Consider the following 23,637-nt stretch of genomic DNA (forward strand, 5'->3'; position numbering starts at 1 on the left):
AATCTTCCAGACTGCAGCCACCTCACTATCTGCCTCTACCTCTCCCTCTATCTGATGGGCTCCAGAGGCTTCATCCACGCAAGAAAAATGTGCAGATGCTGCGGCAGCTTTGATCCAGGCCACCTGACCTATATGTAGGTCACCTTAGGCTTGAAAGATGGAAAGCTTGGGGGCTGAGAGAAATCTACAGAGTATTGATCTGGCCAAGTGGCCAAAATGAAAGAGAAGGTGCTGGGGGCAGGAAGTGGGCATCAGAGTCAGAGGCCTGGTCTTTCCTCCAGCATGGCTCATCCACAGCACCTGTGTGCTGCTGCCTGTCTAGAGGACAGCCCCATCCCAGTCCAAGCCCTTTGTGCTGTCCTGGCAGGGACAGACCTGGTCATAGAGCAGGACTTTACAGATAATTGTGGATCTCAGCTACCCACTGACATTCTCCTCCTGTAGGCCCAGGGCACACAGCTCCGTGTACCTGGGCACCAGGACTGTGGCTCCAGGCAGGCGTGGGAGCAGGTGGCTCGTCACTGCTTCAGGTCTGGGCCCCCTGGTGCTGGGGTTGGGAAAGGTGGATGTGGGGAGGAGGAGGACAAGCAGAGCTGGGAAGTGACTGCTGGGCATGGGTCTTTTGGGGGCCGGCTCTGACTCCAACTCCCCTCTCCTTTGACAAGGACGTGAGGCCCCATCTTCAGCTCACCTTGACTTCTTTCCTCTTGCAGAAGCCCCAGACCTCAGCCATCTTGGGGGAATTATGAGGTGTATGAGATCCAGAGTTCTGTCAGTCTCTCCCCAGCCACAGGCCGTATAATCCCCTCATCCTTTTGGGGTCCCAGGAAGTCCTTCTTCTGGACCCAGAGTCCACCCACTTTAGAGTTGGTCCTGGGATCTGTCATCCTGCTCAGAATCTGGGAGGAAGTGTTTATACCTAGAGGAGGCCAGGAGGGCATTGCATCTCCCACTCTGTGGGCGTGCCTTGCTTTGGATGTCTCCAGTGAGGATCTGACTCCCTGGATAGAATGGAGTTGAGGCCCAGGGGTTGGCAGCTGCTTTGTTTGTTAAAATATGCTAGTCATCTATAAAAGTGCCTGCACAAAGTAAATGCTTAACATATGTGTGTTTAGTGAATGAACACCAACCAGAACCTTCCTAGATAACTGAGCGTGCCTGGGGCCTCTCTTCTAGCACGCAGGGACCTGTATTCATAGCCTGTATAAAGAGCATTATCCCAGCAAATCCTCAAAAACACACCCTCATTTTAGAAATGAGCAAACACAGGCTTTTGGATGTAAGAAGGCAGCTCCAAAACTGCTCACGGGAACTACTGTGTGACTTTCCCTCTCAACTCCCCGAGGCTTGGTCTGTGCTGACACGGAGGAAAAGGACCTGGGGAGGCCTTGTTTCCTCCTCTGTTTTAGAGACAGTGACACAGCAAAAAACTAGAAGAACCCTTTGGACTTAAAGCCAATAACTGTGTTTCTTTGTTTAACATAAAGGCAGTCTTGAGAAACAGCTACCGCAATTGCAGACCCGGCAAAGGGCCCAATGCCAGGAGACTCATTGGGTGGGAGAAAGATCCCATCACAGTGCCACGGATCTGAGCGATGACTCAGGGATGAGAAAATCCAAGTGGGGACTATACAGCCGAAAGGTGACACACACATATCAGCTGGGAAGCTGGAAATGAAAGGATCAATGGAATTTTATTTGTCATGCAGACATCGGATTGACAAAATATTAGAAGACTTGACACCCAGGGGCGGCTGGATGCTGGGAAGCAGCTACATTCAGGACTGCTGGTGGCAATGTATCCACAACAGCCCTTTTGGAAAGTCATCTGACTAAGCCATGAAAATGTCATGTATGCATATTCCTCACCAAGTAACTCCTTTCCTGGGAGTCTGTCTTCTGCACGGCATTAGTATATGTTACAGGATGAATTTTGTCTACTCTTCAAAGTTCATGCTCATGTCTAACACCAGTGCCTCAGAATGGAACTGTATTTGGACATGTGATCCATAAAGAGGTGACACAGATTACGTTCATTAGGGCGGGCCCTAATGCAATATGACTAAAGTCCTTATAAGAGAGGCAGTAAGGACACAGTGAAGCACCAGGGAAGGCCCTGTGACCCAGAGAGAGCTGGAGACCATCAACTAGCCATGCAGAGAGGCCTCAGAGAAACCAATGCAGCCCACAGCTCCATGTCCAATTTCAAGCCTTCAGAATTGTGAGAAACTGCATTTCTGTTGTTAAAGCCCTTCAGTCTGTGGCACTGTATCATGGAAGTGCTAACAAACTGTCATGGCCAATTGTGAAAAGCATCAGATACCGCTACAAGATAGCTGATGTCGAAATAGAATTTTATCATGTGAGGCTCCGGCAGCATTGAGAGGCCTCCCTTATTGAAAGTTATGAAGACATATGAGGACACAGCTCCTCTCCGATGGTGCTATGGGGGTGAGGTCTCTGAGGTGACATATTGCAGACAGATGCATAGAGCAGCTGAATGCTCTTTTTGTGTGACACCCCCACTGTTTGTAAAAAAGAACCTCCCCAGTAAGACTGACAGCTTGTAAGGTTTGGAGACGGTCTGGCAGGACAGTGGAGCTGTCTGCTACAGGAGACACCTGGGGTAGGTAGTTAAAACAATAAAAACAGCAGCAACATGCAAAGATAATCATAGCCTTGTGTAAAGTGAAAACACCACAAAGGCACTTCCTCTGATCTTCCTAAAAGTAGATGAGCAGGGACTTTCCACCTAAACAAGTTGCCACTGGGGACTAATGGAGGCCAGATTCCTTTGGGAGGGGACTGTGGGTCACTCAAGTGGGAAAGCCGAAGGACAGAGCCCAGGGAGTCCCCATTTGTGCGTCTGAGTCATGGGCCACCCTGGACTTCTTGAGTCGCTGTCTGTGGAGACCCCTCTGTGCCTGCTCTCACCCTAGCCCAGCACTGGCCGTGGTTGGTGGCATGTTGCACCTGCCCTTCGTTCAAGGAGATGGTGTTGTTGAACCCATCTCCTGCATGGAGCTCTGCAAAGAGAGTGCCTGACATCAATGGCCTGCCTGGCTCTTTGAGGTTTATTTTATAAAGCTAGTAATCCCAATCATGAGAATTCCACCCTCAGGACCTCATTACCTCCCACCTCCTAATATCATTACATTGGGGGTTAGGATTTTGCCATATGAATTTTGGAGGGGGGAGATATTCAGTCTATTGCAACTGTTATGCTTTTATTATCCCCAAAGCTGCCATTTTTCTGCTGTTCACTCTCTTCTGTTTTTCCTCCCCCAATCTCTCAGTCTCTGTTTTTTTTTTTCTCTCTCTCTCTCTCTGTCTCTCTCGGTCTCCATTGCATTCCTTAAACTGGGGAAGCGAGTTCTGCTGTTATGAGGTGCTCTATGTACAGGCTTACATGGCAGAGGCCAAGGGAGTGCCCAGGCCAAGAGACGGGGAGGAATTTACGCCCTCAGTCCACACTGAGTCCTGCCAATACCCACATGAGTGAGCTTGGAAGTTAATCCTTCCCCAGTCCAGTTTCAGTTGAGACCACAGTCCCAGCCTCAGGAGAGGCAGTGAGGCAGAGGCATCCAGCTAAGCTGTGCCCAGATTCTGCTGGACAGAAATTGTCAGATATTAAGTATTTGTTGCTTAAAGTTGCTAAGTTTGGAGGCACAATGTTGTCAAAGACAAGCAGATCTCTACCCTCATTTCCCCCGACTCCTCCCTCGCTCTGCTCCTCTCCCCCCAGCCTCCCTGCAGCCACACTGTCCCCTTTCTAACCTCCTCTGCCAAACTCAGGTCCACCTGTGAGGCTGTGCCCCAGGGTGGCTTCTTTCTGACACCGCTGTCCCTGACTTGGGCAGCGTTGGTCCCCCATTGTCATTCTGGCCATGGCATAAATGTCACCTCAGTGAGGCATTTGGATTCTCCCCACACAGTGACTCCCCGGCCCTCCCTCCCGTCATCCTACCGTATTTTTATCACAGCACCTGCTCTTTTCTTTCACGTGGACTTGCTTTAGTGGTTCTGTGCAGGTCTCCTAAGACTGGGCTCCTGGGGTGGAGAGGGACTCCTTTGCCATTTTCAGCACCAATGCTGAGCCCACCAGGCCACCTGGCACAAGGTGAGTGCTCAGGGCAGAGTCGCTGAGTGAATAAGTCAGCACGGGGAGAAAGTGATTAAACCCCCTTCCTGCTTCCATTGTCCTCATAATGTGGGGATCATTGATACTAACAGGAGGTGCCTTTCTCAGGAGGCTATCCCGGAGCTCCAGCTGCTCCAGCAAAGCTCCATGGGCACCAGGGACATGGGAGGCTGCTGCCCCCTGGTGACCAGTACTAGCACTGCAGCCCCAGGCAGGAGCATCACAGAGGAGAATAGGCACATGCATTTAGACTTTATTAAAACTAAGAACTTCATCAAAAGATGCCTTCAACAAAATAAAAAGGCAAGAACAGAGTGTGAAGAAACATTTACCATTTGTGTGAGAAGAGCCTGACATGTAGGATGTGGGACTAACTCCCATCAATTAAGAAGAAAGGCGACAGACACACTGGGGAGAATGGGTAAACAATCCGGACATTTCCCAAAGAGTGGCCAGACAGCCAACAGGTGTAGAGAAAGATGCTGCACATTCTCCGTCATCAGGGAGATGCAGATTAAAACCACAATGTGATACCACTATGCAATGGATAACATTTTATTTGAAAAACAACATCGAGTGTTGCTGAGGGGGCTGAGCGACTGGACTCTCACATGCCGCTGTGTGTGTAAACTGCTACAAACACCCTCAAAAGCCCTTTGATAATATTTTCTAAAGACGGAAATATACATTCTATGGCCCCACAATTTGACTCAGGTATAGATCCGTTAGAAATGCCTGCATCTGTTCACCACGCAAAAGAACGTCCACAAATGGCCAGAACTATGACAGTTAAGGGAGGTAAATTCTCAATAGTGGAGCTGTGGGTTAATTTAGTTTCTCCTTAGACTATTTTTCTCTTTTCTCCAATACATCATTATTTAGCACTTTTCCAAACTGGAAACAACTCGCATGTACATCAATAATAAAAAGAATACATGAAATATATATATACAAAAGTCCTAAAATATGATATTGCATATACAGACGCATATAATAAAAGCTATACAGAACTGAAAGTGAACTATAGCTGCCTTTAGAAATACATGAGACTTTCAAATATAATAAATTATCCTGACAGTTTATTCTGTACCATTTCATTTAATAAAAATTTAAACTAATATTAAAATATTAAAATTCTCACTTCAGAAGTGAGAATATTTGTTATCACTGGAGACTCTTCTCCAGTGCAGTGGCCTGAGATGACAACATGAGGGAACTCCTAGAGGGCTGACGATGTTCTGTTTCTTATGGGTACTGGTTACTGGGTGCACTTGCTTTGGATCATTCATTGAGCCACGCACTTATTATTTCCATATTTTTAGGCATATGAAATGCTATGCTATGCTTCAACACACAAATTCACAGAATCAACCTAAATGCCCATAAATGGAAGACTGGATAAAGAAAATGTGGTGCAAATACACCATGAAATACTATGCAGCCATAGAAAAAGAATGAGATCATGTGCTTTGCAGGAACGTGGGTGGAGCTGGAGGCCATTATCCTTAGCAAACTAAGACAGGAACAGAAAACCAAATCCTGCATGTTCTCCTAAGTGGGAGCTAAATGATAAGAACACATGGACACGAAGAGGGGATCAACAGACAATGAGGCCTAGCAAAGGGTGGAGGGTGGGAGGAGGGAAAGGAGCAGAAAAAATAACTATTTGGTCCTAGGCTTAGTACCTGGGTAATGAAATAGTCTGTACATCAAACCCCTGTGACATGAGTTTACCTATAAAATAAACCTGCACAGCCACCCCTGAGCCTAAAATAAAAGTTTTTTTAAAAAAACAAATTCAAGCAATTGGATCTGGACTTTCATTTTTCTGGTTAATCCCAAGGCCAGCAGGCATAGGGGTTGGTTCAAGACTCTGGCATCGTAGCATCTAGATTCCTGTCCTGGGTATCACCACTTCCTATCTCAGAGATCTTGGCCATGGTACTAACTCTCCAAGCTCCAGTTTCATTATCTGTAAAAGGAGTTAATTATGCTTCCCATTTCATAGTTATTCAGAGGATTAAATCCTCACAAGAAATACTAGCTCTTGTGGGACTTCATGTTGTTTTTTGTTCTATGAACTATGGAGAAGACAGATGATGACCTGTGGTAAAGGAAGGAGAAGCATGAGGTTCAACCCAAAGATGTTGTCAAGGTGAAATGTAGACAGGGCCTCTTGGCTTGAACCGATAAATACAATCTATAGTTGTAAATTCTGAGGCCATCCATTAATAAATCCTCCATTCCTCCCACCTTTGTCTACAATTTTGTTAATAACGCTCGATGACATCATCAATCAGAAGATAGCCCAGGGCAGGGTCTCCCCTGAAATTCTCCCTCCAGGTGACAGTGATCCATTAAGCAGCCTGCTATGTGGCAAGAAGGAAAACGGGTTTGGATGTGTGTTGCTGCCACAGCAGCAGCTAAGAGCCCCAGGGACTTGGCTGCTGGCAGCATCCTCTACCAGAGTTTTCCTTCGACAGTGAGAAGACTCCCAGAGTCCTTAGGAGCCAGGATCTGGCTGTCGGGAGACAGCATTCATTCATGCATTCATTCAGTCGTTCTTCATTCATTTGAAAAAACATATTGAAGTCTTCTACAGGCTAGATGTGCTATGTATGTCCTTATAATAAAGGTCAATAGGACACAATGCCTGCCCTCAAGGAGCTTGCCTGTCTAATAGAGAGTAATATCACAGCCAGAAGGACTCTATGAAAGAATCCAGCCAGGTCATGCCACTCTTCTGCTCAATACTCTGCAATGGCTCCCATGCTCCTCAGAGTAAAGTTCAAGGTCCTTCCCACAGCCCCATAGGACCTGGCCACCCCATAGTTCTTGTCCACCCCCCCCCTCCCCTGCAGCCGCACCGCCCTCATTTTCAAACACAGCAGCCAAGTGCGCGCCTGCCTCCAGAACCTTGCACTGTACTTGTCTTTTTTTGTCTAGATGCTCTTCCCCCAAACACCTACCCTCCCCTTCCTTGCAAGCCTTTCCTCGGAAGACACCTTCTCAGTGAGGCTTTGTCAAGCCCCACCCCATCTAAAATTTCAACACTCCCCAGCACTTCATATCCTCTTCCTGATTTATTTCTTCTTCTCAGGACATCTTCCTCTCTAATATTCTCTACCCTACTTACTAATCTTGTTTAATTGCCATCTCTCCCACCAGCATGTAGGCCTCTGAGAGCAGTGGGGAGCTTTGGATTATTTTGATGTGGTTTTGTTTGTTGTACCTGGAACACTTAGATTAGTGACTAATACAGTATATAGAAACTGGGAAAAGGAAGGAAGGGAAGGGAAGGGGAGGGAAGGGAAGGGAAGAGGAGGGGAGGGAAGGGAAGGGAAGGGAAGGGAAGGGAAGGGGAAGGGAAGGGAAGGGGAGGGGGAGGGGAAGGGGAGGGGAAGGGGAAGGGGAAGGGGAGGGGAGGGGAGAGGAGGGGGAGGGGAAGGGGAGGGGAAGGGGAGGGGAGGGGAGAGGAGGGGAAGGGGAGGGGAAGGGGAGGGGAGAGGAGGGGAAGGGGAGGGGAAGGGGAGGGGAAGGGAGGGGAGGGGAAGGGGAGGCGAGGGGAGAGGAGGGGGGAGGGGAAGGGGAGGGGAAGGGGAGGGGAAGGGGAGGGGAAGGGGAGGGGAAGGGGAGGGAAGGGGAGGGAAGGGGAGGGAAGGAAGGGGAGGAAGGGGAGGGAAGGAAGGGGAGGGAAGGGGAGGGAAGGAAGGGGAGGGAAGGGGAGGGAAGGAAGGGGAGGGAAGGGGAGGGAAGGAAGGGGAGGGAAGGGGAGGGAAGGAAGGGGAGGGAAGGGGAGGGAAGGGGAGGGGAAGGAAGGGGAGGGAAGGGGAGGGGAAGGAAGGGGAGGGAAGGGGAGGGAAGGGGAGGGAAGGGGAGGGGAGGGAAGGGGAGGGGAGGGAAGGGGAGGGAAGGGGAGGGAAGGGGAGGGGAGGGGAGGGGAGGGGAGGGAAGGGGAAGGGGAAGGGGAAAGGGAAGGGGAAAGGGAAGGGGAAAGGGAAGGGGAGGGAAGGGGAGGGAAGGGGAGGGAAGGGGAGGGAAGGGGAGGGGGAGGGGAAGGGGGAGGGGAAGGGGAAGGGGAAGGGGAAGGGGGGGAAGGGGAGGGAAGGGGAGGGAAGGGGAGGGAAGGGAAGGGGAGGGAAGGGGAGGGGAGGGGAAAGGGAGGGGAAAGGGAGGGGAAAGGGAGGGGAAAGGGAGGGGAAAGGGAGGGGAAGGGGAGGGGAAGGGGAGGGGAAGGGGGGGAAGGGGGGAAGGGAGGGGAAGGGGAGGGGAAGGGGGGGAAGGGGGGAAGGGGAGGGGAAGGGGGGGAAGGGGAGGGAAGGGGAGGGGAAGGGGAGGGAAGGGAGGAGAGGGGAGGGAAGGGAGGAGAGGGGAGGGGAGGGCATGTTCTCCTTACAGCTCGATCTGACTCCCCTAGAAGAGGGGGCAGGGAAGGAGGGCAAAGCTAGGAGAGTTGAAGAATATTAAGAAGAGAATAAGGTAGCCAGAGTTAGCAAATAAAAATATAAAATGCCTAGTTAATTCTGAATTTCAGATAAAGAACAAATAATTTTTTAGCATAAGTATGTCCCAAACTAAGAATGGCACAAGACATATTTATGCTAAAGAAATTATGTATTCTCTAATAATAAATTATTTTCTCCAATGCACATTGATTTTGCATACTGTATTTTATCTGGCAACCCTAAAATAGAAGGACTACCCCCGTACTGCTTCACTCCATGTGGACTCTTATCCTCTGTGACTACTCTCCTCCCTTAGGAAAGATCCCAGTGGCCCCTTTCCTCCTCATCCCCATCCCTTGCCCTGCACATCTCGTTTTCCTGTGTCACAGCAAGTCCAGCGCCTCCAAGACTTGGCTCTTCTCTCCCTCCTCAAACCCTTAAAAGAAAGGGCCAAGTCTGAACTCTTTGCCTTTGAGTCGTGGAGACACCAAAGATATTTAGGTTATAAGTCAAAGGGGAGAGGGAAGTCACATAGGTCCCACGGGCCTCAGACCTGCCACTTGTCCTCTCCCTAAGTTTCAAAGCTTAAGAAGACAAACCTTATGCGGCAGGAAGTGTTGGTTATAGTTGTTTTTCTACTCCTTCTGGTTATGTTATTTCTGTTCTTCTGATACTACAGCCCCCCTAGGTCATGAATTTCTCTGTCCATGCTAAGTTTAATATCTCTGCTCAAACCTTGTTAAACTGCCTCCAGAATAGGAAACTCTTCTTCCTGGCCTCATAAAGATTGGAGCCCTCTCCAATGTATGTTACAAAATTTCTCTCTAGGCTTCTCAGAGGATTATAGGGTCCGCCTTAAAAAAGGCAAACTCTGGACACTCTGTGAAGTAGAATGGCCAAAGTTTAGAGTCAGGTGCCCCCCCCCCCGCCCCCAGAAGGGTCACTGAACCTCGCAATTGTTCAGACTGTGTGGCGGGTTGTTGCTGGAACTCCCGGTCACCCCGATCAGTTTCCCTACATTGATCAATGGCTGAGTTTGGTCCGGAGCCCTCCTCCACGGCTCCGCTCATGCGCCATTCATAATTCTACCTCCAAGGTCCTTTTGAGCCAGACCTCACTTTCGCCTCGACCCTCAGCCGGCTCGGCTCCTCCTGTATTGCCTCCTTGTGAGGAAGAGGAAAGTTTCCTTCACCCAGTTCCACCGCCTTATAACCCTCCTGCTCCCTCAGAATGTTCTCTTGTCTCCTCCACTACCTCCCCTGTGGGCTCTCCACCTATTGCCTCCTGATCGCGGCCACGGCAGGAGGAGGGGTAGCCCCCCTCCTCCAGCTGAGAGAGGCACAAGTCCCTCCGGGCGATAAGCACTCAGGCCCATTCTTAGTTTATGTCCGCTTCTCTACTTCTGACCTGTACAACTGGAAGACTCATAACCCCCCCTTTTCTGAAAAGCCCCAGGTCTTGACCTCACTGATGGAGTCCATGCTCCGGACTCACCGGCCCACCTGGGAGGACTGTCAACAGCTCCTTTTAACCCTTTCCACCTCTGAAGAGAAGGAACATACCCGAAGAGAGGCCAGAAAATATTTCCTTACATCAGACGGTAGACCAGAGGAGGAAGCTCATAACCTCCTAGAGGAGGTTTTCCCTCTACCCGGCCTAATTGGGATCCAAACTCCTCAGGCAGGAAGAGAGCTTTAGATGATTTTCACCAGTATCTCCTTGCGGGTATCAAAGGAGCTGCTCGAAAACCCATAAATTTGTCTAAGACATTTGAAGTTGTCCAGGGGCCTGATGAGCCACCGGGAGCGTTTTTGGAATGCCTCCAGGAGGCCTATCGGAGTTACACCCCTTTTGACCCGGCAGCTCCTGAGAATAGCTGTGCTATTAATTTGGCGTTTGTGGCTCAGGCAGGCCCTGATATTAAAAGAAAACTACAAAAACTGGAAGGATTTGCTGGAATGAACATTAGCCAACTTCTAGAGATAGCCCAGAAAGTTTTTGACAATCAAGAGTTTGAAAAGCAAAAACGGGCAGCTCAGGCAACTGAAAAGGCCGCCAATAAGGCATCCAAAAGACATGCGAAAATCTTAGTGGCGGCCATCCAGGAAGCCAAGAAGGAAAGGCCCCCATCACAGAGGAATGGCCAGGGAACCCCGGGTCCCCACCAGAAAGGCAAGAAAGGCGAGCAGGCTCCCCTGGAGAAAAACCAACATGCTTATTGCAAGCAGACTAGACACTGGAAAAAAGAATGCCCATTAAAGCCAGAGGAAAAACCAGAAAAGAAAAATTAAGTCCTCACCCACCCCACAGCGGAGGAGTCTGATGACTGACGAGACCGGGGCTCCTTTCTCTTGGCCCCCAGTAGCCCACGGTGACCGCCACAGTGGAGGGCCATGGTGACGTCCGGTAGCCTACTTGTCTTAAGAGGCTAGACCCTGTGGCCTCCACCAAGTAGCCAAGTTGTCTGTGAGCAGTAGCAGCAACAGCGAGCCTGGTCCAGGAAGCTGATAAACTGACTCTGGGCCAAAATTTAACCCTTACAGGTCCTCATGCTGTAGACACTTTACTACGAAGTGCCTCTGGCAAATGGATGTCAAATGCCCGCATCCTGCAGTATCACAGTTTACTGTTAGATCAGCCTCATTTAACTTTCTCTCCCACAAGATGCTTCAATCCAGCTACCTTGCTCCCTGACCCAGACCTTACCACACCTGTCCATGACTGCCAAGAACTGTTAGAGACTATGGAAACTGGCCAACCTGATCTCCAAGACGTGCCTTTAAAGGAGGCGGATGCCACTGTGTTTACAGACAGTAGCAGCTTCCTTGAGCAGGGAGTTCGAAAGGCTGGTGCTGCCATCACTACGGAGACGAATATACTGTGGGCCCAAGCACTGCTAGCAGGTACCTCAGCACAGAGGGCTGAGTTGATTGCCCTCTCTCAGGCCCTCCGATAGGGTAAGGACGAACGTATTAAAATTCACACTGACAGCAGGTATGCTTTTGCTACTGTGCATGTACATGGAGCCATCTACCAAGAGCATGGGCTACTCATCTCAGCAGGAAAGGCTATCAAGAACAAAGAAGAAATTTTGGCCCTGCTTGAAGCTGTTTGGCTCCCTCAACAGCTGGCTGTAATTCACTGCAAATGACATCAAAAAGAAGACATGGCCATTGCCTGTGGTAACCAAAGAGCAGACTCTGCAGCCTGGGAGGCAGCTCAACTCCCAGTCACGCCTCTGACTCTGCTGCCTGCAGTGTCCTTTCCGCAACCTGACTTACCAGATCACCCAGAATACTCCCCAGAGGAGGAAAAACAGGCTTTGGATCTTCAGGCCAGTAAAAATCAGGAAGATTGGTGGATTCTTCCTGATTCCGGAATCTTCATACCCCGAGCTCTCGGGGAAACTTTAATCAGTCGTCTGCATTCTACCACCCATTTAGAAGGAGGAAACCTGGCCCAGCTTCTAAGGAGCCGTTTCAAGATCCCCCACCTTCAGGACTTAGCGAACCAAGCAGCTCTCCGGTGTACGGCTTGTGCCCAGGTGAACGCCAAGCAAGGTCCTAAACCCAGCTCAGGCCACCGCCTCCGGGGAGGCTCGCCAGGAGAAAGGTAGGAAATTGACTTTACAGAAATAAAACCACACCAGGCAGAGTACAAATACCTTCTGGTACTACTAGACACCTTTTCTGGATGGACTGAGGCATTTGCCACCAAGAACGAGACTGCCAGACTGCCACCACGATAGTTAGGTTTTCACTCAATGAAATCATCCCTCAACATGGGCTGCCTGCTGCCATAGGGTCTGATAATGGACCGGCCTTCACCTCGTCCATAGCTCAATCAGTCAGTAAGGCACTAAACATTCAATGGAAGCTCCACTGTGCCTCTCGATCCCAGAGCTCTGGGCAGGTAGAACGCATGAACCACACCCTAAAAAATACTCTTACAAAATTGATCTTAGAGACCGGTGAAAATTAGGTGAGACTCCTTCCTTTAGCCCTTCTTAGAGTGAGATGCACTCCTTACCGGGCTAGGTTTTCACCTTTTGAAATCATGTATAGGAGGGCTCCGCCTATCTTGCCTAAGCTAAGGGATACCCATTTAGCAGAAATCTCACAAGCTAATTTATTACAGTACCTGCAGTCTCTCCAACAGGTACAAGACATCATCCAGCCGCTTGTCCGGGGAGCTCATCCCAACCCAGTTCCTGACCAGACGGGGCTCTGCCACTCTTTCCAGCCGGGTGACCTGGTGTATGTTAAAAAGTTCCAAAAGAAAAAAAAAAAGGACTCACTCCTGCCTGGAAAAGACCTCATACTGTCATCCTCACCACACTGACGGCTCTGAAAGTGGACAGCATTCCTGCTCAAATTCATAACACCCCCTAGTACCAAAGCATGTTTAACTGTAATCCATGACTAACTACTCTAATTACTGAATTGGCAGGACCCCTTTCTCCTCTTGTTTAGTCTTCAAACCTCGTAAGTTAAAACTGGTTTCTTAACTTTATAAAGCAACACATAGCTTCTGTCAAACTTATATATCTTAAAGCCCAATATAACCCTCTTGTAACAAGTGGGGAATATGATATGCTACCTTGTTTTAACCTGAATTGACTCTCCCTTAGCTGAGAGAGCCAGACAAACTCCATTTTGGCTCCTTCACTTGCAGCCCCTTGCCCACCCCCTTCCTCAAGGACTTAACTTGTGCAAGCTGACTCCCAGCACATCAGAGTGCAATTAACTGATAAGGTCCTGTGGCAAGTTATGTCCGCAGTTCCCAGGAATTCGCTCGGGTGATAGTATCCTAAGCCCCTGCATTTGTATCCAGTAGATAGCACCCAAAGCCCTTGCACCCATCACCTTGTGATGGATTTAAAGCCCCTGCACCTGGAACCATTTGTTTTCCTGTAACCATTTGTCTAACTTTTTTTTGCCTGTTTTACTTCTATAAGATTGCTATAGCTAGGCTCCCCTTCCCCTCTCTAAACCAAAGTATAAAAGAAAATCTAGCCCCTTCTTCAGGGCTGAGAGAATTTTGAGCGCTAGCTGTCTCTCGATCGCTGGCTAATAAAGAACTCCTGAATTAGTCTCAAAGTGTGGCGTTCCTCTATTACCCGCTTGGTTACAACAGCTTTATATTAATAATTGTAGTAATAAAGTTGATCGCACATAGGATGGAGGAGGCACCTGCCTGGTAAGATGAGACAACGGTCGGATTCACTGAGGCTCCTGCGTGTCCCAGATTTCCTGCTGGGGGAGGGTGTGCTGCTCAGCGGTTCCCACACCTGCTTCTGTGGGAGAAGCAAGAAGTCAGAAGGGTGGGCGAAGGAGTCAGAAGCTTCTATTATTGGCTCGGGGAGATGCTGTGTCAAGGGCATCAATTATATGGGGAACCAACCAGTTGCCAACTCCTGACCCTTGGAGTTGACCCCACACCGCTTAAACCTCTGCGCTGGTTCCCCGGGGGCCCACAGTGAGGTCTGTAACTCAGGGAGAGGCGCTGGAGCGGGATGTGGGAGAATGGTGTGCAGGACGGGCTCCATGCACTTTGAAATTATAAACTGCCTTATGAGACAGGGGTACGGTGTGTGTGCATTTTCCTGGGAGAGTCCATAGTTTTTACCACATTGTGTAAAGCAACGCTGTGCAGTAGAAATATTACGCCATACACAATACACATGTAGTTTTAGTTGTCAAAGAAACTGAAAGAAGATCTTGATGAACACGGATGGCATAGATGTGAGGAAAGCACCATTATTAAAGAATATGCGTTTATGTAATGCATTAAAAGGTAACAAAATGGATAAGCAGGTAACACAATAGCAAAGACCGAGAGTGAACTGCAGTCATCCACTGGGGAACTGAGGAGTCAGGGTTTCTCATTACGAAACTCCCTGATGGAAGACTATTATTTATCAACTATTTATTGTCTTTCCACTAAATAAGAAGTGATCGTCATCTTTTCAGATGAGCACCACAGACTTTGCAAAAGATAATTGCCAATTAACCTTTGTGCCTGGATTTTCTCATTCCTAAAAATAGATAGTATTACATGACTCCAAAGTTTGTTGTGAAGTTAATTGGGGTGGTGTATCCTAAAGTAACAAAAATGTTGACCACACAGGAGGGGGTGGTTAGTGTAAGACTCTCTGTTTTTCTGTCTATATCTATATATCTATATATCTATATATGAAGTATAGTTTAGGTTTACATAAAGACAAAGTATCATAAAAAGGGGTCTTACAATCGGTAGTACTAAAAAAATTTTTAAACTCCAAGATCTTCAATTTTAATATATAAAAATAATAAAACATACTGATAAATAACAAAAGTTCTATAGTCAGACAACATAGGTTCAAGTTTGGGCTTGATCTCAACTAGAGTTTCAATGTTGAAAAAAAATGCCATGTGGTCTTTCCAACTTCATTTCCTTATGTAACATTGGAGATAATAATAAATTCACTGTGATTAAGAGTTAAATGGAATAGTTCTTGAGAAGGTGTTAGAATGGTTCTAACATACATGGGTATTATGAGCTAATATTTGTAGTACCATTGTAGCATAAGGAAATACCATCTGCTGAGAGAAGCACAATAATGATTATCTTCATGATAATAGTTTAAGAGCTACCAGATACAGAACGAAGGGGCCATAAAATGATAATGTTATGAATGATTTTGATGCTTACGCCAGAATCCATTCTAGGATAGCTCCTGCCTGAAAAGAACTGGGATTCATTTCTTTGGAATCACAGGACACTGAGTGTGGCAAAAAGAAAACAAAAGAAAAATATGGAAATCACATATGTGATTTTAACATAGAAAGAAACAGGAGAGGCTGGGCATGGTGGCTCATGCCTGTAATCCCAGCACCTTGGGAGGCCAAGGCGGGCAGATCACCTGAGGTCAGGAGTTTGAGACCAGCCTGGCCAACATGGTGAAACCCCGTCTCTACTAAAAGTACAAAAATTAGCTGGGCGTGGTGGCAGGTGCCTGTAATCCCAGCTACTCAGGAGGCGAGGCAGAAGAATTGCTCAAACCCCAGAGGTGGAGGTTGCAGTGAGCCAAGATTGTGCCACTGCACTCCAGCCTGGGCAACAGAGCAAGACTCAGTTGAAAAAAAAAAGAAACAGAAGAAATTAGCAATATATTTCATTTACTCCAATGTATCCAAATTATGGTCATTTTAGCATGTAATCAATATAGATTTTAATGAGATAGTCTATGTTCTTTTTTCCTAAGTCTGAAATTCGGTGTGTATTTACACTGACAGCACATCTCAATTTAGACTAGCCACATTTCCAGTGCTGAGGGGCTACATGTACCTGGTGGCTACCATAGTGGACAGCACAGGTCTAAGGATTTCATTCCTGGTTCAAGACCAGACTCCTAGCCTTGGTTTTGGGTGTTTTTCACAAACTGGCCTCTCTTTATCATTCTTTTTCCTGGTACTTCCTCAAGGACGACTGTGTCCCCACCACTCAAGACCACTTGCCGTTTCACTACGTACCTTTGTTCAAGCTGTTCCTTTTACCTGGGATGCTCTCTCGTTTCGTTTTGTTTTGTTTTTTTGAGACAGGGTCTCACTGTGTTGCCCAGGCTGGAGTACAGTGACATGATCATGGCTCACTGCAGCCTCCACTGACCTCCTGGAGCTCAGATGATCCTCTCACCTCATCCCTCCCTAGCAGCTGGGACTACAGACCTGTACCACCACACCCAGCTAATTTAAAATATATATATTTGTTGGTAGAGACAGGAGTCTATGTTGACCAGGCTGGTCTTGATTCTTCCACCACGGCCTCCCAAACTTCTAGGATTATAGGTGTGAGCCACTGCTCCCCACCTGGAATGCTGTCTCTGCACCTTCTCCCTGGGCCTGGTAGAGAGGCACACATTCTGCTGAGAGGTTTTTCCTGACTTCCCTAGCCCTAGAAGGGAATTTGTCCCTCCTTAGCATTGTACTCATGGCTGGATTAGAGTTTAACTGTTTTTGAGGCTGTTTCCCTGGCTATTGCGTAGTGTCTTATTCACCTTTGTTGTGATAATGGTCTGCACTGAATAGATGATCAGTAGATGCTTGCAGACAGAATGAATAAACCACTAATTAGCCTCTTAATGCTTGAATGGACTTGCTACTTCCTTGTTTAGATTCGTGTCTGTACAATCCTCTCACGTGGATAGTACAGTAAACACAGACACCCTCAGATGTGGTAACAAGGAATTCATCTTAAAACGTGTACAGAAAGTCTTACATCTTTATCCTCCTCCTGATCTTACAGGTGGGAGAACTGAGGCACAGGACTGAGTTAAGATGGCCAGCAAATTTGCATGAGTATAAATACAAAGAAGGGGAGGGGAGGAACATTCTTGAAAGGTGTGGGTGGTCTCACATGGTTGGGTTCCTCAGATGGTTGGAGATCAGTTGGCTGTGCCTTGGTTATCTGACAGGAGGGAAGAGAAGTGGGAGGTGAGGAGTAGCTCCTGGGTCCTCATGAGTATTCAAGGCAGGTTCAGGTCTGAGAAGCCGAGGATATCCTTCCTGGAAGCCTCAGTTAGGAGGAGGAACTCACTGCTGGAGAAAAAGTTGAAGAGGAAGGAGGACGGACATCTCAGATCATGGGAAGTGCTGGCCTGAGGAGGAAAGGAGAGAACCATCAGGGTAGAAGGGGCTGAGGAAGCCGGCAGGGGGAGCAGAAGAGTGGGCACCAGCATGGGGAAGAGGTGCAGTGCATTATGCATGATACACACATTATTATTATGGGAATAACCATATATCACAGTGCAGTTCTCAGCCTGGAGAATGGGAAATGGAAAGGACCAGAGATTCAGAGAGGGCAGTTTATCCAAGGTCACACAGCACTTTAAGGCCAAATAGAGCCTCCGAGGCATTTCTTGCCACACTCACCCAGGCCCACCCACACCTCTGTTGCCACGGAGGGTCCCACTACCCAGGAGAGCAGGTCTAGGGCACAGTGCCAGGCCTGATGAATGTCCTTCATGCCCTTTTCAAACAACAGGCTATGATTAGGCCTAATTATAGGGGTCCGGTCCCTTAATATTCTTCCTGGCATGTCTCTTGCCAATCAAATCAGTGCCATCTGCAGTGTGATTCCTGCTTTAGTGGCATCAGCGGGAGGAGTTAATTCAACCCAATATAAATAGACTGTGCCCTCACCTTGCAATTCGAGTATTTTCCCCCCTGTCCTGCACCCCAACATGCACCTCCTTCCTTCTGGCTCCCTAAGCTCTAGCCTGGGTGAGCAGGGCCTGGACACTCTATACCTAGAGTCACTAGCCACTGCCCAGTCTGTGTCAGAAGCAGGCCTCTAATTCCTCAGGGTTAGAGTGGGAAGAACCCATGTGTGCACATTTGCTTTTCCAACCTGGGCACCATTTGGCAGCTGATTCAGGCAATTCTCTCACCACCACCACCCTGCCCATGTACCTGTTTCCAGCCTGTTTTTCTCTGCAGCCAGGGCTCCTTTCTTGTGTTTCCAAGGTGGAGAGCTGAACTGAGATCATGTATGGACAGAGTGCCCGGCAGGTACCCAGCACCTTAGTACCAATTCCCCAGTCCCTGGTCCTGCCGTCTCCCTCCCTCATTCATTCAGCAGGCATCGGCAGAATCCCATCTCCTGTGAGCTCCTGACCTCCCACCAAATGCTCTGCTGCCACCCACCCCCACCTGATCAGAGGGCCACCCCCTGTACTGGGAAGTCCTCTCTCCAGTCCCTGCAACACAACCTCTGGGAGCAGCCCCTTTGGGGATTCTTGGTCCTGGCGGACCCAGCTGTCTTCCCTGGGTGGAAGGGGCCAAGGGGAGAGCCCAACTTGGAAGCTTTCGCTCCTGAGAGCCGGAGAGCTCACTCCCTTCCACCCCACCTAGCCTCCTGGTTTCCTGTGGTGGCTCTGCTCTCCCAACTCATGCTCTTCCTCCCACGAGGTAGCAAGGGGCGGGGGTGGGGGGTGGGGGGTGGGGGGGTTGGGGAGGTTAGTCCTTCACTCTTTCCTGCAGCCAGAAAATATTTACCCAACAGTGCCTGTGTGCAAGGTACTGAGCAAATCACTATAGATCCAGTGATGAATAAGGCAGCGTCCTTGTCCAACTGGTGTATACACTCTGGCAGGAGAGACAGACCTAAATAACCAATTAATGATCAGTTATTTAATTACAGTTGTGATAAGGCCTATTTATAGTATTTTGTAATCACTAATCTTCATGTATCATGGAGCTTGCTCCACCATTGATCTGAGTGCGTTAACTCATTTAATCCTTGCCACATTTTATGAGCAGGCGCTGCTGTTATCCATTTTATAGATGAGGAAACTGAGGCACAGAAAGAGATCTGGCCAAGTGGCAAAGCCAGGGTTCAAAGCCAGGGATCGTGGCCCTGGGTTCTGTGGGTTATCACCGCCTCTGTGGAGGGGAGATGAGGTGCTGCGAGGCTCATCATGGGGGGCCTGGCTTGGTCTCAGAGGTCAGGGAAGGCGGATGTGAGGAAATAGCATTTGTGGTAAAAATCTCACGGTGAGTGGGTAGGTCAGGAAAAACATTCCAGAAAGAAGGAAGCACATGAGCTATAGCCCTGAGGTGGAGGACCTGAAAGGAGGCCAGTGTGGCTGGAGCGCAGGCCGTTGAGGGAGCCGAGCTGGAGGGCTGCAGTTCTTGTATCGGCAGCACTGACCCCGCACAGTCCTTGGGCTCCAGTGACTTTTCACTCAGTGTTTATCTAACTCGAGTGAGTGAATGGTGTTCGCTGCTTCCTGCAAAAGTCCCAGGGGTTGTTGGGTACACAGGTCCTGTCTTTGGCCACAAGCAACCTGAAATGAGGCTTGGTCTTCTTCCCGGGACCCCGGGCTGTGCCTCACTTGGGGGACCCCAGCATGAAGTATGTGACTGCCTGACTCAGGCCCCTCTCCTGGTCCAAGTCACCCCCACCCGGCCCCATCCCTGGTTGTTGCCAGACCTGGAGTCCCTGCTCCTTCACTGGTGCAGCCTCCTCTTCTGTCACCAACTACAGTCAGGAGGTGACAGGGATGAGGCTGCAGTCAGGGGATTTGCAGGCACAGAGGGTTGGGTGAGACAAAAAAAACGACAGGACATGGTGACAGATTAGGAACAAGAACGAAGGAAAGGGAGGAGTCAGCCATGACTGGGAGTAAGGTGGGAGCGCCGACACCTCTCCCCCTCCACTTGCCCCCATCCTGCAGCAGTGGACAAGCATGTGGGCTTTTCATTTTCTGTGGGCTTTTTCAGTGGGGATGTGACGTGCTCCTCCTGCTTGGACACCTCCTGCACAGAAGAGACAGGTGGACAGACCTTGCTCCTTGCCCCTTGTCCTCACTTCCTCCATCCTTCCTTCTCTCCCATTCTACTGATTGGCATCTGGTGGCCCCCAAGGTTACACAGCACTGGATCAGCTGCCGGCATAATTAGCAAATCATTCTTTTTTTCTTTGTTGAGACGGAGTCTCACTCTGTCGCCCAGGCTGGAGTGCAGTGGCGCAATCTCCACTCACTGCAAACTCCGCCTCCCAGGTTCACGCCATCCTCCTGCCTCAGCCTCCCGAGTAGCTGAGACTACAGATACGCGCCACCACGACCGGCTAATTTATTTGTATTTTTAGTAGAGACAGGGTTTCACCGTGTTAGCCAGGATGGTTTTGATCTCCTGACCTTGTGATCCACCTGCCTCAGCCTCCCAAAGTGCTGGGATTACAGGCATGAGCCACCGCGCCTGGCCAGCAAATCATTCTTAATTACCCCAGAGTGGAAGAGAACAAAGGTGAAGACAAGAGCCCAGGTTCAGGATCTGCTTCTTTGGGGTCATGACAGAGGCGAGGGAAGCAGTGAATCTGGATCAGGAGTGGGTGCTCCCTGCTCCCTCCTCCCCAGTAGCCTCTAGGCCAGCTGCTGGTCCAACTCCGAAATCCACCACCCCTCAGCCACCCAGCCCTCCCAGGAGAAGCTGAAGTCCTTTCCTGTGTGTGTGAGCGCCAAGCTGGAGCCCAAGGATGACATGGAGGAGGCGCTTGGGGGGTCTCCCCAAGTCTCCATGCTGCTCGTCAACATCAGAGAGATCCTGTGTAGCAGAAAATGGAGTCGCAGGGTGTGGGTGCAAGACTCAGCCTGACTTAATGGGGTCCCAGGGCATCACACTCAGGTGCAGCACAGAGGCGGGAGCCAGGTGACCAGGGTGGCTTGGCTCAGTGGCCTGGGACCCCTCAGTGCAGTGTCCCTGATGACATGGGAGAGGTAGGTCAGGAACATGGTCCCAGGACAGCAGGTGCTGGCTTGCCTGACCTCCACGTCGCCCCTGTAGATACAAGAAGTCTGTCTTCCCGGACCAACTGGTTGGTGCTGTAACAAAGAGCCATGTGATGCTGGGGGCAGAGACAGAAGAAACTGTTCAGTGCCCCTTGTCCATCAATGAGAGCGCAGCTGGAGCAGCAGGTGCAGGGGCTGGGGGCCCTGCCAGGCTCCTCTCTAGGACAGGCTCTATTGAACCCCTTATGCCACCACAGCTGTGCAGGGTGCACATGAGGTCTCGCTAGCTGCTCCTGCAGGTCCCTGTCACCTCTCACATGTCCCCACCTAATCCCGCGTGTCCCAGAGAACTACTTCTACATGCCAGACCTGGGCCAAGTCCCCAAGGTCGATGTGCCATCCTACCTGACCTGCCTGGCAGACCTCAAGTATGGTGCCAGCCTGGGCCCCAGCATCACCCACTCTGCCCTGGCACCAGGCTCAAGTCTCTCAAGCCCAGTGAGCTGGGTGTTAGGATGGCAGCCAGGCTCCCTGCTCAGTCACCTCCTTCCCTAGGCACCCCACACTTTCTCCCATTTCCACTTCCGACCTATAAGATGGCATGTTAACAGCACCCCAACCTCCCCCAGCTGCTGCGGTGCTGGTCAGTGCACCTTCATCCCCACCCCAGGCCCTGGCCACTGCAGTCCAAGGCGCTGGGCAGGACGACAGCAGCAGCATCCCCTTCAGGAGGGAGCAGCTCTCTGAGGCCACCTCAGTCTCATTTCTTGATCCCTGGTGGATTTTCTGTGGGGTTGTTAGCTGGTCAGAAACCCCTTTTTTTAATAGTTGTCATTTCTTGTTCTACTTGGCTCATAAAATAGTGGTTTTCAAACTGTAGAGCCCTGGAATTCTCACCTCTACGGTAGAGGGAGCCTGGACAAGGGTGGCCCTGGGGCCCCCATTCCTAAACCAAGGAGAAAAAAGGGTCTAATAACAAAAACACTACAGGGGACAGGAACACGGAGCCGGGGGTCAAATGTGACTGAACCCCACACCCCACTCTGTGGCTTTCCTATTGCAGGAGAGCCGTAAGCCAAGGCAGGGAACTGATGTGGGATCTCTTCAACAAGCTGGTCCTGAGACGCAAGGGTAGGAGGCAGGGCCGCTGTCTGCCATGGGCTGTGGCATCGTTAATTCTCTCTTGCCTTTTTCTTCCTGTGTTTAAGTCTCTGGGGCCTGGGGAAACCAGTGCTCCCCACAGACCTCCCTCACTCAGCCTTTGCCCTCCAGCCTTTTCACCTCTGGGGCTGGTGAGGGGCTGGTGAGGGGCCGGGAGGAGAGAGCCCGTATGTCAGACAACAAACCGTCTCTGCTAACCCCCAGCAGCCACAGGCAGAGGAAGAAGAGGAACAACTGGAAATCCTAGCGGGCGCCGCCATGCCTTCCTCCCCTAAACCCAGACTCCAGCCATGGCCCGGACGTGGACACAGCCAGGATGGGATCCTCAGCCCCTGCTGCCCTGGAAGGGGCGGGGATGGAACTGCCCCAGGTCTGTGTGGAGACCACCTTCGGGGAGCGGGAGGCTGGCTTGAGGCCACGCAGCTGGGGTGGGGGCTTCCGTCTGCCTGTGCTCCATCGGAGGATGGCTCCACCCAGCCCCTGCACCAGTGCGCTCCTCGATTCCCTAAAGAGGCTTCCAGAGAAAACAGCAGCACATATCAATAAAAAACTCAGCAGAAACCAACAGTACACTTTTAATTAAGGACCTGTAGCTGTGCAGGATGCAAACATCTGGGCATCAGTGACTTTCCTCCTGCCCTCGTTTGTCCCTGATGGTGGCAGAAGATCCCAGCTGACCACGGCCCCTTTCTCTGGGGTCAGAGGGAGAAGACAGGCGCAGTCAGCAGGGGCAGCTGTTGCAGGTGGGAGGGATATTTTCCCATAGGAACAAAGGTCTCCATGATGACACGGGGTCTCTATAGTCATGTTGAGAGCCTAATGGCCCTTGGCATAATTGCTGGTGTTGGGGTAGAAGGTGTCTTGGAGTTTGCTCAAGTGGTTGAGAGGGAGGGAGGTGCCATAGACTCGGAGGAACTGGCACGAAGCCAAGGATACAAATCCAGGCAGGGCTGTGGGGCAGGATAGGGAACAGGGCCTTCTACTGAAGGAGTGACTCAGGAAGGAGGAGGGGAAGGTGACAAGCCCCTGGGCAGGAGCCCTGTGGCCATGGGATCATTTTAAATTGAGACCAGAGAGTGAGCAGTCCAGTGCAGCTATAACCTTGGCTAGAAAGGGCAGAGGCAGATGGGCCTGATCCATCTCGCCTCTTAAGAAGGTGGGCAGGACGGAGATGCCACAGTGGATGCCACAGCCGCCACAGCCTCCTGCGGAGACCAGGCAGGAAGCCTGGCTCTCAGCCATGCAGGATGGAAAGAAAGATTCTATTCCAGGAGGGGAGCTGCCCTGGAACGCCCCAAGGACAGCCAGGACCCACTGTTCATTCAGGATTCCCACATTTTCTCCTACGGGAGCTAACGCCTGTGCCTGGGTCCTGGCAGCGCTCTGGACTCCACACTCTCCTCCTAGGTTTCACCTTTGTAACAGGATCCCTGCAGACCACGCCCACGACAAACACTGTCTCCAGAGGGCAGGACAAAGGAAGGGCATGGCGCCGGGCGGTGGTGTGATTGCCCATCAGGAAGAGGCCGACTTCTCCCGGTGAAACTGGGCAGACAGAAGGCAGTGAGAAATGTGATCTCGGGGTGGGGAGGCTCTCAGAAAGAAAAAGGTAGGAC

The 23,637-nt window shown here is 50.2% G+C and overlaps 2 protein-coding genes and 1 long non-coding RNA gene across 3 annotated transcripts in view; 1 reads left to right on the plus strand and 2 right to left on the minus strand.

Annotated features, from left to right (window-relative positions):
• Positions 1-734: 734 nt before the first annotated feature.
• On the minus strand, positions 735-17,119 carry LOC134807548 (uncharacterized). The gene is made up of 4 exons (XR_010148260.1): positions 16,984-17,119; positions 13,783-13,882; positions 12,727-12,837; positions 735-899 (listed from the first exon to the last, which is right to left on the minus strand). It is a non-coding gene; the product is annotated as an uncharacterized LOC134807548 (long non-coding RNA).
• LOC134807547 (uncharacterized) lies at positions 10,079-13,685 on the plus strand. Its single transcript, XM_063786318.1, has 2 exons — positions 10,079-12,198; positions 12,745-13,685. The coding sequence occupies exons 1-2, from the start codon at positions 11,753-11,755 to the stop codon at positions 12,965-12,967; spliced, it is 669 nt and encodes a 222-aa protein (XP_063642388.1). The 5' UTR covers positions 10,079-11,752; the 3' UTR covers positions 12,968-13,685.
• Positions 17,120-22,580: 5,461 nt separating the features above from the next.
• LOC451825 (ATP-dependent DNA helicase DDX11-like) overlaps positions 22,581-23,637 on the minus strand; it is a 30,710-nt gene continuing 29,653 nt past the window's right edge. The window contains 1 exon segment of the mRNA XM_063786296.1: positions 22,581-23,566. Within this exon segment, the coding sequence (XP_063642366.1) occupies positions 23,340-23,566 (227 nt within the window). The 3' untranslated portion in view covers positions 22,581-23,339.

Source organism: Pan troglodytes, chromosome 10, assembly GCF_028858775.2.
Source record: "Pan troglodytes isolate AG18354 chromosome 10, NHGRI_mPanTro3-v2.0_pri, whole genome shotgun sequence".
NCBI lineage: Eukaryota > Metazoa > Chordata > Mammalia > Primates > Hominidae > Pan > Pan troglodytes.

What these genes read in the sequence shown, in the direction of transcription:
- LOC134807547 (XM_063786318.1), top strand. Translation starts at nt 11,753, where the DNA reads ATGGCCATTGCCTGTGGTAACCAAAGAGCAGACTCTGCAGCCTGGGAG. An exon ending in GGAGGCTCGCCAGGAGAAAG is followed by an intron (nt 12,199 to 12,744) that starts GTAGGAAATTGA and finishes TCTCTCCAACAG; the next exon opens with GTACAAGACATCATCCAGCC.